Raw genomic sequence first — 18,198 nt, 5'->3', positions numbered from 1 at the left:
TACAATTTGTCCCCATTAAGAATCTTGATTTTTTCACTTTATCCCAAAAGCTTTGATTTTGAGCATTTAACCCCACCGTCAGTCCAAATTAGCAACTGTGACGTTTATTAACACATATATAAAAGAGCGAATGCCATGGCTCAAAAGAGGTGCTTGTGTTGGTGATGTGGCCAATCGTTATTGGCTAGAGAGTGTTCGTCTGAAAGTCACTTGTGCTCCCCATGTGAGTTTACTTTGGATTCCATTGTGCCTCCAAAGAAGAAAACATACTACGACAAATATTTACCACTGTTTCCCATCTCATTTTCTCTGCCTCGGTCTCCCTCAAACCTCAGATGAACACTCTTCCTTTCTCGCTCTCCCTCTCTGTCAAACGATGGCCAGATCTATCATTCATCTACATGTTTTCTTTCTTCTTTTCTTCTTTGGTAATCAACAAAAATTAAGAATAAATAAGGCACTTTGATGTTTTTTCGTTTAGTTTTTGTTTCTTTCTTTGTTTTCTTGAATTTACAGTTACTCACAATCACATTTTGCTTCTCATAGATTGCGGACAATGGATTGAAAGTCCACGAGAAGGAGAAAAAGAATTAACTTTCCAGGTTGTGCGATTTTCTTTAATTTATTTTTCAGTATTTTTCCAATTTTACTCTAGCCTTCAAATTTTTGTTTCCATTTTTTTTTGTAAGAAAAGTTTTTGATTTCTGATCTCTTGCTTAGTACTTTAGTTTTGTTGCTGTTAACGATCTCATTTCTGCTGTCTATTGGACAGATAGGGATCTCATTTTTCTTTTAATAAATTGAGGGGAAAATGGAAGAAAAGTCAACGGGAAGAAGAAAAAAGATTTAACTTTTCAAGGTTTGAATTTTTCTGTAGTTTATTTTCCAACCATTTTTCTAATTTTACGCAAAAGTGGACCTTCAAGTTTCCGCTTCCTTCTTTTTTTTTTTGGCTTTTCCATTGAAGATTATATGTTTTAATTTCTTGTTTAGTTATTTAGTTTTGCTGTTGCTAATAGTCTTATTTTCCATTTATGTCATATTTTGATTTCTGTTTAGTAGATTGAGGAAAAACGCAAGAAATATCCACAAGAAGAGATGGATTTAACTTTTTAGGTTGTGATCTTTTTTTCCCCAATTATCTTTGCAGCTCACCTGAAATTCAGCTTTCAAGTTATATTCTATTCATTGGTTTTCACAAAGTAGCTATAGGTATTATTTCTTAGTTTTGCCTTTTTTCTTTACTATTGCCTTCTTAACACGGATGGTTATGCATCCAAGTTATACATGGTACTGGGAGATCCTGTTTGAATTGTGCTTGGAATAGATGTCTTTGTCATTACTTTTCCATTGCAATAGTTGTGACTTTGTATTTAGAGTATGCATAGAGTGGTGTAGTTGCATTTACAAGTGTGGTTAACACTTATTGCTAAAATGCCTTATAGGCGTCTGAGTTTTGCAGCGGAACCAAAAGTTTTTATGCTGTAATTTGCTTCAGTACAATATTGAGATTTTGGTTGAGCTTACCATGTCTGGTGTATCAAATTCCAAAAAGTCCTTGCTCTCAAATTACATATGTGCAGTGCAAGAAATTCTGTTACACAATGAGGAAAAAGTGATTGCCAAAATATGTATATTTGGCCATACTCTTAACTATGATTATTTTTTTTGGCCATCTCACCTTTTGTTCAATTTGTTGTATAGGTTCCAAATTTTTACTTTTTCCTCTATTTATTTGTCTCAAACATTCTGTGTAGAAGGCAATCAATGGAAAATCATATTGTTTCTTAATGTTTATGTGCCATCATCTTGTACAAGAAGGAAAGATTTTTATGTATGCAAGGATTATACTTGGTTCAGAGCCCATGATTGCAATGTTTTTTTCTTTTTTCTTTTTGGGTTTTTTTGAGTATCCAAAACTGATCTGGTGTTTTTAATAGGCATTTTGTGTTAAGCTGATTGCTGGTAGAGATAGGAGGGAAGCTGCTTATATTATTCTCACTAGCTTTAAGGCTACTTAAGTTTGTTCTATGTTTAGCCTTTTTCTACTTAATTAGGTATGTTTAGTCTTTTGATGTACTGTTGTTTACTTAATGTTTCTTTTACCATGAGATCCTTGTAATTTTGTAGTCTCTGAATTTTTTAGTAAGAAATTTTCATTTATTGCAGATTATTTAATATTTGATTTGAAATTCATTTGTTAGCTTGTTTATATGCAGTTTCAATGTCTTGATGTATTTACCTTTTGGTTCATAGTTTGCTTTCTTATTGTAATTATTGGTCCTACGGAAAAGAATGATTCATTTACAGTGGCTCATGTACAATTTCTTTACTATCAATGCAAAAAATAAAAAATAAAAAATTCACCACTTAATAGCTACCAGTGCGACATTCATTGAAGATAATGCATACATGGTGGTAAACAGACTGATTTTGTATTCTTTGGGGGTATTTCCCCCTGAATAAGAGAAACTTTTCCCTTCCCTAGATTCTTAAATGTATATGCTGATAGGATTTAGATTATCTCCTAATTGCGTTTTTTTGTTTATTTGATAGATTGTTTTCCTCAACAATTGAAGGTTACAAAGCTAGAATAGAAACTCCACGTGTACATTTGCTTGTGAAAGTTAAAAATAACATATTAAATAGTTGTGCCTTTTAATTTTCTTTGCCTTTCTACTCTTGAATGATGAGTTGGACTGGGGCAATTTTTTTTTTGGCCTGTTCTTTCTTTTTTTTTCCCGGCTCTCTTAGCCCGTCAAAGAGCCTATTACTTTGGTTATTATCATAGCATGGTTAGGTTACACAATTTGTTTTGCCAGTTTAATGGGTAGATTTTACAAACTTACTTTTCTTCTTTGCATTTTAATCTTGATAACACCTCATTAATGTTTCAAAAACTAGAAGATCAATTTTTTTATCAAATGCTTTTACATTTTGAGCATTATCATTTAATTACATGGCTTTGTTCTAGAAGTGTTTGTGAGCAAGTTGGGTAAAGCAGAGTTGACGATTGAACTATGTGGTTCATTGTCTACAATAGCAATCTATTCTGCCCATAGTAATGGTAAGACAAAACAGCCAAGTTTGATCTAATAATTGTTTGTTTATACTTTTATGGGTTTTTTTTAATATTATTGACAATATCTTACTTGAGCTTTTATTTCGTATGTGAATTTGCCAAATGAGATTTTTAAAGCCCTTTTTTCTATGGTTAGTCATTATTGGTGAAGTCATTTTTTTAGTGTATGTAATATATCGTTCTTGGTATCTCAACGTTATAGTATTCAAATGTGAAAACGGTTCGAAAAAATGAAAGGAATATCTACTAAAAGGAGAAAAATTTTTAACTTTTCAGGTTGTGAATTTTTGTTGATTTATTTCCTTGTCATTTTTCCAATTTTACACTAGATTGGACCTTCAAGTTTCTGCTTCCTTTTCATTTCTGAAGTTTTTAATTTCTTGCTTGCTTCTTTAGTTTTGCTGCTCCTCATAATCTTAGATTGCTGCCTATTTGATAGATTGAGGAAAATCACAAGGAAATACTAAAAGAAGGAGAAAAAGATTTAGCTTTTCAGGTTATCGTCTTTTCTTTTTATTTTGTGGTCATCTTTCTAGATTACCTTAACTTTGAATTTCAAATTTCTGATTTTTGTGCTATGTAGTGGTTTCCACGAAGTGTCTGGTGGGTGTTGAAATTGTTAATTTTACCAATTCTTTTTCTTTTTTAGCTATTGCCTTCTCAAGATGAATTGTTATGCATCTGAATCATATATGAAGCTGGGAGGTTCAGTTTGAAGTACTCTTGAGGTGGATATCTTTTCTCAAAATTGTTATGCATTATACTCGTGTTCTATCATTTGACATGCTAAATTTATCAATCATTCTAATATAGTCTTTGATAGCCATATATTGAGGGTTTTTTTAAATAATGTAGATTATTCTTCTAGAAGCTGTAGATGTTGAAGAAAAGGCAAACAATTATCTAAAGGAAGAAATAGTTGAAAGAGATCAATCAATATTGCTTTAGTTTTTCTAGACATATATATGTTTTCTCACCTTGTAGTTTGTGCTAATTCTCTAGGCTTTTAGATCAAATATTTTGCTAAATGAATGATGTAAAAGAGGACTAACAATTTGATTGGATGCTTAAAATGCATTTTCAATTGAGCATAGAGTAGTTATTACTATTATAATTGTTACTGCAATTCAAAGGGTAATTTGTTAGTCATGTTTTCCCTTAAAAATGCTACTGCAATTCAAAGGCTAATTATTACTGCATAATATTATGTGTCTGATTGGTTTCCTTAAAGATGTATTGATAGCAAGGATTTCACAAATTTCATTCCTTGACTTTCTCCAAAATTGTATCAACCTGATAATTGTCAGTGCTTCGTAAATTTCTCATGTGAGTCTTTTCCTATTTCTCTTGAAGCTCATTATGGCATTTGCTTATGCAGTTGTGCTTTGACTTGTAGCTTTACTATTCGATATTGGCCACATAGTTTATAATGAAAATTTAGACTACTTGGCAGTTTTATGGTCTACCTTGTATTAATTTGTTTGGAATGGAAAAGTATGATATTATTTGTTTTGTTTTTACTAATAAAGAAAATAATAAGATACCAACTTGTTTGAATTTGAGGAATTCTAGCTGGTTTTGAGGCTGTAAATATTGGCCAATGTGCAGTATAAAAGAAAATTACTTCATATCTTATCTTTGTTTTTGAGTTGCTTACAAGGTTATAGCTTGCTCTAGACAGTTTTTTTTTTTCCAATGTTGTCTCCCCTTCTACTTCATTCTTTCTTCTCTGGCTATATCTTTTCTCCCTTCCTCATCTGAATACCGATCATATTTTCTTTCCTTCCTCTCCCTTTCATGAAAAGTTTCTTCTATATTTTATTTTAGTGGGTTGTTCTAATTTTTTGTTGTCCTTGAGCTAAGAGCATCAAAGTTAAGTTGAAAATTTTTAGAAACTTCCTTTTGTCCTGCTTTATTGAGAAATCTTCTTGATTCTTTTGCTCTCCTATACGAAAACTTGCCAAGTTAGATTTTGGAGCAGATATTTGCACTTAAATTTAGTTAGTTTTTAGTTGTACATAACGTCGAAACTGAGAGTAAATTTTGTTTGGAAACCATTGACGAGTTTTTGGCATGTGGTGAACCTCTTACTTTCATTTAGCAATTCAGCTTGCATCTTTTGAAACAGCATGGGACAACTCCAAATAATAGTTGTGAGATTGACTTGCATGATGTGAAGGATATTACCAGTCATCTATGCCCTTACTATTGCATGGTATATGTAGATCCATTTGATTGGTCTTTTTCTTGCATGAAGTTTTAGTAAAAAATTTAGGTATCAGAACTCAGCGAATCATAATCTTCTTATTCAGATATGAGAGTTAAAGCTACTGTTAGCTGAGTCATATTTGGAGGGAATGCAATCAATATACAAATTGATTGGCCAAGTGTAGCATTTATGGTCCATTAGGTTTACAAGTTCTTGATGACATCCCTGCAGAGATGCGAGATTTGTTGGAAACGTATGTGTTAGCAGATGCTTATTCTCATTTTGTTTCTATTTAAGAGATTATGACCTCTTCCAATGTACCCAAAAAAGAAAAAGAAAAAAATGAGGTTTCTTTATGATGTGTATCCTTGATACTTTTTGGAGGATTTTATTTTTCATTTGATTGGCTTTATCCCATGATGCTGTAAAACCTCTCTAGCATCAAAGCTGTGCAGATATTGTGAGGTCGCTTTCCTAAAAAACTCAAAAGACAAGATATGTTGAGAAAGAGTTTTTAATTATGTTAATTAATGCAAATATGTTACTGTTGATGCTTTTTAAGAATGAGATTTCATTCATAAATTTTGAGGACAGCACAATATAATTTGTATATTGGGTCAATGGCCAGTTGTGTATGTTATAATCATGTTTTTCTTGCCTTTTTTAATGGTATTGTATAATAATTTTCATCTCTTGAATTTCATATTTTTACAATTTTGAACTAATTATATATAATTTTTAAGAACACAACTCTGAATATTTTGTTTATCATTTACATCTGCTACATAATAATTTGCAAATTAAGTAGGTATAATTGGGCATTTATCCACCGCGCATTCGTGTGGTGAACCTCTCCTAGTCCCTCAAAAATCGGATATGGATAAGATATCCGGTTGATTCGATTTGCGTAGGTGCATATCAGAATATCCGAATACTCTTTAAACCCGCATGCGGGTTTCAGGAGATTATGGTAACTCTCTAAAATACTGGTTACCCGTCCAACTTGTGTGTAACTAAAATATATTTGAATATTATATTTCATATTTTTGTTATGTAGAGTTTAACAAAACATTAATATTGGGTAGATTTGAGGGATATGCATAATTCTGCATATTTGTAGAAATATTAGAAAATGGAAAATTTGGGTAAATTCCCAAATTTTGGAGGTTTTGATTTTGTGAGGAGGAAAAATTTTCCATGTTTGCCATCTTCAATGCTTTAACGTCACAGTTGCTGATTTGGATCGACGGTGGGGGTTAAATGCTCAAAATCAAAGCTTTTGGAATAAAGTTAAAAAATCGAGATACTTAATGGGTGTCGCGCCCCATTTTTCGCGATGGAAAAATAAAAGTGGGTGTTTACAAAAGATGGCGTTTTTTATTTAAAAATAAGTGAAAAAAAGACCTAGAATGGAACTTTTAAAAATGCGACAATTTGGGTCCAAAATTTAGTCTAAAAAGGGTTTTTAAGAAAAATAGGAGTCGCCACTCGGTATTGAGTTTGGGTGTACCAAATCACCCCAAAAAATATTTTTTGACAAAAATAAAATAAAACAAACCTTTTTGACAACTCCAGGTCTTTGGAAAAATCAGAGATTTATCATTATTATGATTATTGTATTATTTCTTATGCAAGTATAACATTTAAATTTTTAAATTTGATTTGATTTTTAAAATTTATAAATTTTTTATCACTTATAGTACTTTATCCTCTTTCTCACCCAAATATGCCTAAAATTCACACGGTCATAAAAGAGTATCCTCATATTACAAGAAATGGTGAAACAAAAAAAAAGTAACTAAAATATTTAAATGGATATAAATGGATAATTGGTTTTTATTTAATCCATTTAGATCCATTTATTAAATGGATTCAAATGGATTGGATAAATTTCATCTACCATCTATTAAATCAAAACCAATTATGGACCATTTATCCATATTGCCACTTCTACTCAAAATCAAAGCTTTTGGGGTAAAGTGAAAAAACCGAGATACTTAATGGGGACAAATTGTAATTAACTCAACGTATTTATAGTACCATTTCGGAGCCTCATTTGTAATTTTGTCATAAATTTCCAAATTTTGGAGGTTTTGATTTTGTGAGGAGGAAGAATTTTCCATGTTTGCTATCTTCAATGCTTTAACGTCACAGTTGCTAATTTGGGCTGACGGTGGGTTAAATGCTCAAAATCAAAGCTTTTGGGGTAAAGTGAAAAAATCAAGATTCTTAATGGGGATAAATTGTAATTAACCCAATATATTTATAGTACCATTTCAGAGCCTGATTTGTAATTTGGTCAAACCTCAAGGGTAGTAGATGTAATATTTTGAAGCATTAAATGCTGATGGGATGCTTGCAATTTCGGCGGGTTTTATGCTGATCAGTGATCATTTTTTTACCAAATACATATGCTTTTTCTTCTTTCTTCTTCTGCAGGCTGCTAGACTGCTAGTCCAGGGAACTCTCGTACATTCAGCGGCGAAGCATACGGCAGAGAAGGTTTGAGAAGAGAAGGTTTTCTCTGAGACGTTTTTGAATGTTCTGTTTATACTGTCTTCCTTTTGCTCACCTGACCGTTCCCTTCCTCTCTGTCTATAGTATCACCTCTGACCGTTCCCTTCCTCTCTCCTCTGTGCGTTCTTCAGCTTTAGAATCCTCTCTGCGTTCTTCATCGTTTGAGGAGAAGAGAAGGTTTTCTCTCACGCTCTGGTTTTTAGGGTTTCTGTTTGTACTATCTTCCTTTTGGTAGCTTGCAACTTCGGCGGGCTTTTGTGCTGACCAGTGATCATACATCTCCTTTTTCTTCTTTCTTCTTCTGCAGGCTGCTAGACTTAAATCCTGTTGTTCCCGAAACTGTAAGCAACTCTCTCGACCATCTTTGGCCTTGACTCAAATCCTGTTATGTCCAAGCAATTTACTCTTTTTTCCAGTCCACTAATAATCTAATAAACCCTAAAATAAATATCTCAAATAAAAAAAGACGGGAGAAAAAACCTACCTTTGGCTAGAGCCACTTTCATCGCCTTCCTCCCGGATGTGTGGAACCTCAGCTACTACACTGGTGCTTGAACCACTTTTGTCTTTCACAGCTATAAAAAAACATCTTCAGCACAGATGTTGACATAATATCCTGTGTAACTTTTTTTTTTTAATGTAACTACAATAACCTCTTGTGAATTCAAGATATGCAGCTAAACAGTCTAACAAATGGTTGGTACAAAAACAGCCTAAATGAACTCAAGCAAAATTCAAGATATGCAGGACATGACACAACATATCCACTTGTATGACAAAACATATCCCTTCCTCTCTGTCTATAGTATCACCTCTTTGTATTTGCCTCTTTGTATTTGTGTAGGATATGTGTAAGACATTCTTTTTGCCGTTGGTTTTTCCTCTTTGTATTTGTTCAGCTGAATTTTTTTTTAATGCTGTTTTAATTGTTGAGCTCCTCTTTTTGCACCTATGATGCCTGAATCTTTCTTTTCTGCTGCAATAGGATATTCCATCAATTGTTTTTTCCTCCTGCCATGCATTCAAGCTTTTTTTTCATTATGTGGGAGTTAGAATTAATTCCCGTTTATCTATTTCTCTTCAGATGAACGGAGGAACTGTGGGCGCCATGGTGGTGGTCGTTGTGGTGGTTGTTGTTTATCTATTTCCTTTTAAGCTTGGTTCAAAAATCATGGACAACCATGGACAAATTTCTGAAAAACTTGCAACAGAGCTTGAAAAATTAGAGATGTCTATGGAGGCTGCGGCTGAGGAGGCTGCGGCTGAGGAGGCTGAGGATTTGGAGGCAAATTTGCCTCTTAAGAAAGCTTCCGTGGCAAAGTTGCCCCCAAAACCGAGTGTCTACCCTAGGTTTAAAGGTTTTACTTTTCATATGGGAGCCCCAAATTCACTTAACGGGTACCTAGAATCGCATTTCTACTAAACCGAGGTTTAAAGGCTTTTTTGTGTGAATTTGGTGCATCGCTATAACTTGTTACTTTTATGCAATTTGGTGTCAATAATGAATTGTAATGCTCAAACCTTTTGCTAACCTTTTGTATTAATATTGGTTTTCTAAATTGTTGCTCTTTTACTGTAGAGATTTGTAGTTTGATAGTGGTTATTTGCAATTGAGATGAAGTTTAGTGGTGAACCTGTGATCTAAATATTTTATACATGGTCCTAAAATTATCAGGTGCGCTTGTGATCTATACAATGTTTTCAGAACCGGACCGGATCGGCCGGTTCGACCGGTCCGACCGCGAACCAGCCATGCTACCGGTCCGGTCCAATATCAAACCCGGATGGTAATGGAAACCTGCTACGAACTGCACGAACCGCTAAAACCCGTATGAACCGCGAACCGGCGGTTCTCAAATTTTCAAACAATATAACCTCAAATTCAAAATAATAGCAAGAATGGAGACTGCCAGATTCGAACTCGGGTCTCTGAGCCAACAATAAGTTCAAAATAATAGCAAGAATGGAGACTGCCAGATTCGAACTCAGGTCTCTGAGCCAACAATAAGGTACGTTGCCACTACACCACAGCCCAAGGATGAGGTATTGTTGTGTAGAATTATACTTAACTAAAAAATAAAATCAGATTAAATAAAAAAACCCTAGCATAAAGAAAGTGCAGACGACACATTTCATTTCAATTTCACTTCCTCCGTTTCTCACTCTCGGCTTCTCCAGTTCGCATCTTGATTTTTTTTTAAAAAAAATTTTCTTCATATTTCAAATACTCATATTTCTTTTTTTTTTAAAATTTTTCTAAGCTTTCAGCCCAGCCACAAAACAACGGGAACGAGCAAGGCAGATTTTCAACTCCAAACATTGGCCTCAACGGCTTGATATACTCCAAAGCAAAAATCTGGAATGTAAAAAGTATAACAAAAAGAAGGAAAAATGTCAGCTAAAAAAGCTTTCCTGAAACCATTAGTAAAATTGAAAGCAAAAATCTCAAACGGAAGGGTGCTTGAATATGACCTACCATTAATGCAAACATCGAACCGCCAATGAGGTATTTTTCCTTTGATACATTCCTGGATGAAAACTTTGACAAACTATGGTGGATCTCAACCAAGCATGTCTCCCCCCATGCATACTCGGATATTTTGTTGATGTCTTTTACAAAGTATCCATATATAGCCCTCACATGAGTGCAAGAGGAATCTGGAAAAATCAAACATCCCAGCAAATACAATACTGTCGCCCGCACCCTGATGTCCAAAGGATGTGCAAATTCTTTGTCAGAAGCCTTGAGAGTAGCAATGTCCCGCAACGTTTTCAAATGGAAGCCCTTCATTTCAAAATGAACAACCAAATTGGGGAATATTTCATTAGCAATCTCTTTCCCCCGAGCTTCTTGGCAAACAAGGGGGATGCCACTGATTGGCAAGCAGGTAATCTGAAGGATATCCCTCAAACCAAAGTAGAGTTTGACTGCATTTTCTTGGCCCAAAATGAAGCTTTGGGTATTAGAATTATACTTGGTTGCAAAAGCTTGAACCAAGTAATGACAGTGTATACCACAAAAACCGGTAAACTTTAGCAGGTTCTCAAATCCACTGCCAGTTAGTACTTCGACCACATCGTCGCCAACTGTAAAATTTCTAATCATCTTTAAGTGTTCTAGAATCCTCAAAGTTTGGCCTGCATGAAGACAAAGTATTGATTAACCCGCTTGCGGGTTTTATGGCTAGTCTTTTCCCAAATGCAAAGCTTTACCACTGCCACGGAAACAACACAAAAAAAAAAAACAGATTCTACCACAAACCAACAAAAAAGAATAGTGCTTAACAACACAACAATAAAAAATCCTGTTTTCCATTTTTATGCATTCTAGCTTCAACAATTATTCAAGGTGCGGGATGCAACAATTGTTTTTTATTTTTACCATTTTGAGGGTGGATGAATACAGAAAATCATTGCATCATCAAAGGGAGGAAAAATTGCTGGAGTTCAAAACAGCAATATATCATCCAAAAACATCTCCAAAACAACAATATATCATCCAAAAATATCAATATATATCATCACAACGTCACAACATTTTTCCCCTTTTCGCATCATCCAAAAAACCATAAGAAGAAATACTGCAAAATCAAACAAAAAACAGACAAAAGCTACATTATCCAACACAATAGGAAATTATCCACAAAAGTACCAAAGATTCAAGGGAACAAGCTAGAGTAAGAAAACAACCAAGTCCAACATTGATACCATACAAGTGATGCACCTAGTCTAATGCAAAGTCTAAATGCAGAAACCAAAATTTTCATGCTTCAACGATTGAAACTGAAAGTGTGAATAGAACAGAGTACCTATTGTTTGTTGCTTTTTTCTTTGGACCTGCGACATGTTGGGAGATGCCCTACTTCGAGTTGGAGTTAGAAGAGGGGGACTGAAAGTGCTAGTTCAACAATCTGATGAAGGAATAGCCCTACTTCGAGTTGGAATTGGAAGAGAATTGGAAGAGTTTTTGAGAGCTTCCCCGCGTTTAATTATAAGTAATGATGTCAGAGGAGTTGCTTCCCTGCGTTTGAGAGCTATAAGTAATGATATCAGAGGAGTTGCTTCCCCGCGTTTAATTAGTCTGTAATCGGGCCTATGGCCCTCCAATGTACCAAAAAAAAAAGGAAAGTGTAATTTGGGGGGGAGGGGATCTGTATTTTTTTTTTTTTGAAAGAAAAGGGAAAGGTGTGGAAAAAAAGGTTTAAACCCGCAAGCGGGTTAAACTTCTACCCAGGTTACTGTCTATTGAAATGTTCATAGAAATTTGATGTAAAATTGGACTTACAATATTAGAGTAGCCTTTGATAACGGAAGCTTGCAGACAATTGAACCTTGAATTTCTTTATTAAAAATATTTGGAACAAAGGTAGTGGAATACAAGAGTGGTTGAAATGATAAGGGATGAGGATTACAAAGATGATTTTTGTACTGATTTTTTCGCCTTTTTTTCGCCGATGCCTCTTCTTCTGATGTTGAATCTATTTATAAAGCTCTTCGAGCTTGCACTTCATCTTCATTTGAATTTCATTTGCTTTTTCTTTGAAATGTGGCCGACACGTTTATTCAAAAGTCATTTGGGTCTTGTCCGCATGGTCCTCAGAAAGGATTGAAAGTAGATTCGGATGATCCTGCTGACTCCTCAATTTTGTCGATTTCTTCATTCTTATCCTGCTTTTGTAGATAGTCGAAATATTCTTTAAGCATCTTTGGGTCCTGCATCATTTTTTTCATCAAAAAGTCATTTGTAATGGCTTCGGATACCATATTAACAACTTTTTCTTTTTCTTTCTTTATTGGAGTAGTTGGCATAGTTGTTGAAGTGGTTGGCAAAGTTGTTGTAGTGGTTGGCATAGTTGTTGGAGTATGTGATTGATTCGTCCATTTGAGTTTGTCCCCTGTGGTTAAGAATCTTATCACGTTTGTTTGGTCTCCAAACTGTTGATTAAATCCTGTCCATCATTTAATCTTGAATTCTCTGACTAATGACATTGGAAGTGGTTTTTCTAATTCTTGATTAATTTTGAAACTCCAGCAAAATATCCATGGTACTTTGAACTCCAAGTGAAATAGTATTGGCCTTGTATATTCTTCCCCCCTTGCTTTTTTGAGATAGGTTTGAAATCCCATAAGAACATTTGGAGGTAGAATTTCAGGTTGAGGACCGAACCATTTCCACCAATGATTGAATCAAATTGGAAATTCTCTGCTACAACTTTCTTTGAATGTAAAGAACCACGAATGATTGAATGGTCGATACAAAAAAGCACGATACCATGCCATTTTGTAATCTTGATAAGTAAATCCATCTGGAATGAATCTTACTGAGAAAGATTTCTTGGAATAAAGAGAAGTCCATTCTTTAGGAGAACAAACTTTCTTTATAATGCATTTTGAATGGCTGATAATGTTTGGATTTTTCCTGTCTGGAATAGGGAATATTTCTACAGATTGAGTATCTATAAGAATTAATTCATAATAATCCAAAGTTTTGGAAGGATCATCAGGCTGCCAAAAGCATTTTTGAGGAAAGATTCTTTGAGTAATCTGATTGAGTGTAGAATATAAAGGTACTTCTTGAAATCTGGTTAAAGTGATATGTTGAGTAAATGGTTTTGTGAAATAGGTATTTTCATTAGATTTTTCAGAGGGTTTTGGAATTTGTTGAAGAGGTCTTATTTGAGAAGAAGTTGGAGTACAAGCAGCTTGACTATAAGTCAATGCTGGGAAATCTTGTAGTATTTGGAATCTATTTTGAGTTACAGGAGTTAGACTCATCTCATAATCCTAAGGAGTCTTTGGTCTGGAATTTCCTGCTTTTGAATCCATAATCCTGCAAAATTAATAAACAACATCCTTAAGTTGGTTAGATAATTGTTTATTCTGATCTTTGTAATGTTGAAGAATCTCTTCATTTCTTCCTGCTCTTCAAAGAACTTGAATTCTAATAGTGTTTCTTTGAATTTCTCTCTGGAGAAGAAAAGCTCTCTCTTTTGGTGTAAGGGTTGCATAATGGCTTTGCTGAATATATACTGTATTATGGTTGGAAATTTGATAGGCTGGAATGCTTTGTCTTCCATTGCTGGTCTGAATAAAATATTGATATCCTCTGGATTGAAGAACTGCTTTTTTGTTTAGGAGTCTAGGAGAATCTCTTTGGGTTCTTAAATAATTTGTATATTCTCGATCATTTCTTTGAGCCATAATGTCACGATCCATGTCCTTGTAAAAATTCTCTAGTAAGAATATCTGGTAATGAATTATTTTCTCCTTTAATAAATTCAATTTCAAAATCGAAAACAGATAAAATGGCTTGCCATCTTGCAAATATTTGTTTTGAAACTATGTTTTGAACATCTTTTTGTAAAATCTCTTTAGCAGATTTACAGTCTATTCTAATTAAAAATTTTTTATTATATAAATCATCTTGAAATTTTGATATGCATAAAACTATTGATAAAATTTCCTTTTTAATTGTTGAATAATTCTTTTGAGGGTCAGACCATGTTCCTGAATGAAATCTAACTAATTCTTTTTTTGATTCTGCTATTTTTTGTTTTAATATGCCCCCATATCCTAATTCTGATGCATCTGTTTCAACTATCATAAATGCTTTAGGATGAGGCAGACTTAAACATGGTAACGACTCTATTTTTGCTTTTAGATATTTTATTTTTTGAGTATGTTCATCTGTCCAAGGTTTTGGGTTTTTCTTTAATCTATTAAATAATATAGACCATTCTTTTCTTAAATTAGGAAAGAAATCTGCTATATAATTTAGACATCCTAAAAACCTTTGTAATTGATTTTTATCTTTTATTTCATCTGGAAATTTAGTTGCGAATTCCAAAGCTCTATTAATTGGTTTTATTGTTCCTTGATATATATTATGTCCTAAAAATCTTATTTTAGTTTGAAATAATTTCATTTTTGGAGTAGAAACTACTAATCCATTTTTCTTAACTATTTTTAAAAATATATTCAGATGTTTAAAATGTTGTTCTATTGATTCAGAAAATATTAATACATCATCTATATATACTATGCTGAATGAACTATAAGGATTGAAAATATCATTCATTATATTTTGAAATTCTGATAGTGCATTTTTTAATCCAAATGGCATTACATTCCATTCATAATGACCAAAAGGTGTTGTGAATGCTGTTTTATATCTATCTTTGGGTGTTATTAGTATCTGCCAATATCCTGATTTTAAATCAAAATTTGAAAATATTTTTGCTTTAAATAATCTATTGAGCAAATCTTTGTTATTAGGAATTGGATACCTAATCCATTGTAATACTTTATTTAATGGTTTATAATTTATTACTAATCTTGGAACTCCTCTTTCTTTTTCAGCTTGATTCATGACATAAAATGCAGCACAACTCCAAGGTGATTTTGAAGGTGTTATTAATTTTTTATCTATTAATGCTTTTATTTCTGTTTTACAAAATTCTAACAGTTCAAAATTCATTTGCATTGGTCTAGCCTTAGTTGGAATATTTTTTTCATTAAATCCGGTTTCATAGGGTAATTCTACCATATGTTGTTTTCTATCCCAAAAAGCATTAGGAATATCAGCGCATATTTCTTTTTGTAATAATTCTTCTATTTCCGAGATTCTTTTTTGTATTTTATTATCTTTTAATTGTTCTTCAATTTTTAAATAAGATTTTTCTTCCTTTATATAATTTATTTGTTGTTGTATTTTAGTAATACTATTTATTGCTTTGTAAATAGAAGAGGTTTGTAATATTTGTAATTCTCTTTGTTTTACTGAGGTTAGAAATCTAAAGATAACAGTTTTTCCCATTATATTTATTGAAATTCCTTCATTGCTTACCGAAAATGGGTATATTTGAATTAAAAAAGGTGTTCCTAATATTATATCATGATGTACATTTTTTACAATTATAAAATTATGTCTAATACAGTATTCATTGTTACATATTGATCCTTTTGTAAATTAATACTTTACTTGTAAATTTTCTCCATTTGCTGCCATTAATGTTTCTTTTGTTTTTTCACAATTTTAGTAGGAATTATTCCTTCTTTAATACAACTTGTATCAGCTCCACTATCTATTAGAGTTACATATGTTTCATTGAAATCTTCTACTGTGATGGTTACTAAAGCATACCATTTTTGGAATGTCATTTTTTCTATAGTATTTAAATATTGGATTTCATCTGTTGGTCTTTCTGATATATTTATTTCTTCTGTTTTAGAATTCGAAGTTGAAGGCTGATTTTCTGTTAATGTTAATTTTGCTTCTATTTCTAAATCTTTTGTTTTTAGTTCTATAATTTCTTGTTGTAATTGTTTTACTTGTATTTTAAGATTATTAATTTCTGTTTGAAGATCTTTGGTAGTTTCTTTTTTTTATTATATTTATATTTGGATATTTATCTATTAATTTCGAAATGCTAAAAGGTTCTATTATTTTTGGCATTTTTTCTTCTTGGATAATTAGTCTTTTTAATCTTTCTAAGTATTCTTTTTTAGCTACTGGATCTTCTATTTTTTCTATTATGTCTAATAGGATTTCTTTATCTTCCTTCTTAGTTATAACATTTATATATTTTGGAGTACTAGAACAACTACAATTTTCTTCACTTTCTGAGCTAGATATATCATCATAATAATCGTCTTCAGAACTTTGATCTTTTTCATTTATTAATAAATTTATTAGTTTATTTTTAATTTCTTCTTCTTCTGCACAGATTTTTGTAATTTTTTCTTTTAACTTACATTTATTTGCTTTATGTCCTATTTTTCCACATTTATAACAAACAATTTTTCTTTTAATAAATTGTTTCTTTCTTTCTAGTTTATCTTCTTTAGGTCTTTTATATTTTATTGTCTTATTATATTTTTTAACTTTCTTTTTGTATGCTGATGGTGATTTAATTCTTTTAATTCCAAATGCATCACAAAATGATCCTACTTCTTTTGTTTTAGAACCATATTTTATTTGCAATCTTAATTCTGAACATAACATTAATCCTTCTTTTTTCACAAATGCAAATAATTGTCCAAAAGTAATATTTTCAAATGAAATTACATCTGTTCCCATTTCCTTTTGTAAACTATCCATTATTCTTTGTGAAAATAAGCTTGGTAGTCCAGTTATGAATCTTTCTTTCCAAAATGAAGCATTGCAATCTGGTCTTCTTAATACATTGGTTAAAAACATATCTTTATACCATCTAAAGTCTGATAATGTTGGACATCTTAAATTTGTTAAAAATGTTTTATTAGAATTTAATTCTTCTTTTGGATTTCCTATAAAATACATTACTATGGTTACAATTAAAAATTCTGCAGCATCTGATTGAATTTGAATATTTCCTTGATCATCTTCAATTTCCTGTGTATGATCTAATATTGATAATTTATCTTGAAGTGTTAAAGCATTATCCCACCAATTTTTTAATTGTCCAGTAAATCCTGAAACTAATAATGTTGCAATATTTCTTTCTTGAATATTTTTAATTTTATAAGCTAGTCTAGCCATTCCCATTTCTTGCAAATTATTTAATACTTCATATTCTGTTTTACCATCTATATTCCATTCATAAATTGAATCTCCATCATATTTAGTAGTACGAAATTTTAATCTTTCTTCATATTGAATATCTGGAGGACTAGGTCTTGGATAATAATTTCTGGTACTTATCATTTTCCAATCTTTGTTACTATTTTTATTATAGATTCTTTTCCTTCTTATTTTATTTATTTGATTGCCTTCTTTTTCTACGAATTGTTTTTCTATTGGTAAGATCATATTTTCTTCTTCATTTTCTGAATTTATTGATTTTTCAGATGAATTCTCTTCTTCTATTATTTTTTCTAATGTATTTATCTTTAGAGTTTGGGGTGTAGTTAAATTTTGTAATGATTGAGATATTCTATTTAATATATTATCTGTACTATTTGTTTTTTGACTATTAATATTTTGGATTAACTCTTGTTCTTTTTTTCTTGTTAAACTTCTAGGTTGAAAATGAGGTGCTGAAATATCATTAGAGAATTTAGATTCTGGTTTCTTTATAGTATCTATTTTTGTATTTAATACTTCCATATGTTGAGAAATTGTATGGAGAATTTGATTAGTATAATTATTTTGTTGATCAATTTTCTTAATATCTTCTAAATTTATTGTATTGTTTGTACTTGATTCAGCTTCTCTACCCTTTTTAAAAGGTGAGGCTATTATATCTTCTTTTCCTATATTTATTTTTACTTCTTGTAATGGGGGATGTATTGATGTTACTATTTGATCATCTTTTAATTTCCATTTTTTATATAATTTGGTTTGAACATTTATTTGTGGTGTATTATAGACATTATTTATTCCTATTTTTGAGATATAGAATGACAACCA

At 32.0% G+C, this 18,198-nt stretch overlaps 1 protein-coding gene and 1 long non-coding RNA gene across 7 annotated transcripts; both read left to right on the top strand.

Annotated features, from left to right (window-relative positions):
- The first annotated feature begins 174 nt into the window (after positions 1-174).
- LOC113719169 (uncharacterized) lies at positions 175-5,840 on the top strand. Of its 5 annotated transcripts, XR_011816186.1 has the most exons (5): positions 175-428; positions 547-602; positions 773-3,578; positions 3,732-3,810; positions 5,395-5,840. It is a non-coding gene; the product is annotated as an uncharacterized lncRNA (long non-coding RNA). The 5 variants fall into 5 exon arrangements; XR_011816184.1 differs by having other exon boundaries at positions 773-859; positions 1,941-5,840; XR_011816185.1 differs by having other exon boundaries at positions 3,732-5,840.
- Positions 5,841-7,668: 1,828 nt separating this feature from the next.
- On the top strand, positions 7,669-9,367 carry LOC140008103 (uncharacterized). Of its 2 annotated transcripts, XR_011815510.1 has the most exons (4): positions 7,669-7,793; positions 7,893-7,985; positions 8,116-8,149; positions 8,893-9,367. XR_011815510.1 is itself a non-coding variant. In XM_072051685.1 (3 exons), the coding sequence occupies exons 1-3, from the start codon at positions 7,831-7,833 to the stop codon at positions 9,229-9,231; spliced, it is 528 nt and encodes a 175-aa protein (XP_071907786.1). In that variant the 5' UTR covers positions 7,675-7,830; the 3' UTR covers positions 9,232-9,367. The 2 variants fall into 2 exon arrangements, 1 of the variants encoding a protein (XP_071907786.1); XM_072051685.1 differs by having other exon boundaries at positions 7,675-7,985.
- Positions 9,368-18,198: the final 8,831 nt, after the last annotated feature.

This window comes from Coffea arabica, chromosome 6c (assembly GCF_036785885.1).
Source record: "Coffea arabica cultivar ET-39 chromosome 6c, Coffea Arabica ET-39 HiFi, whole genome shotgun sequence".
Classification (NCBI taxonomy): domain Eukaryota; kingdom Viridiplantae; phylum Streptophyta; class Magnoliopsida; order Gentianales; family Rubiaceae; genus Coffea; species Coffea arabica.
This window is presented reverse-complemented; position numbering and strand designations above follow the sequence as displayed.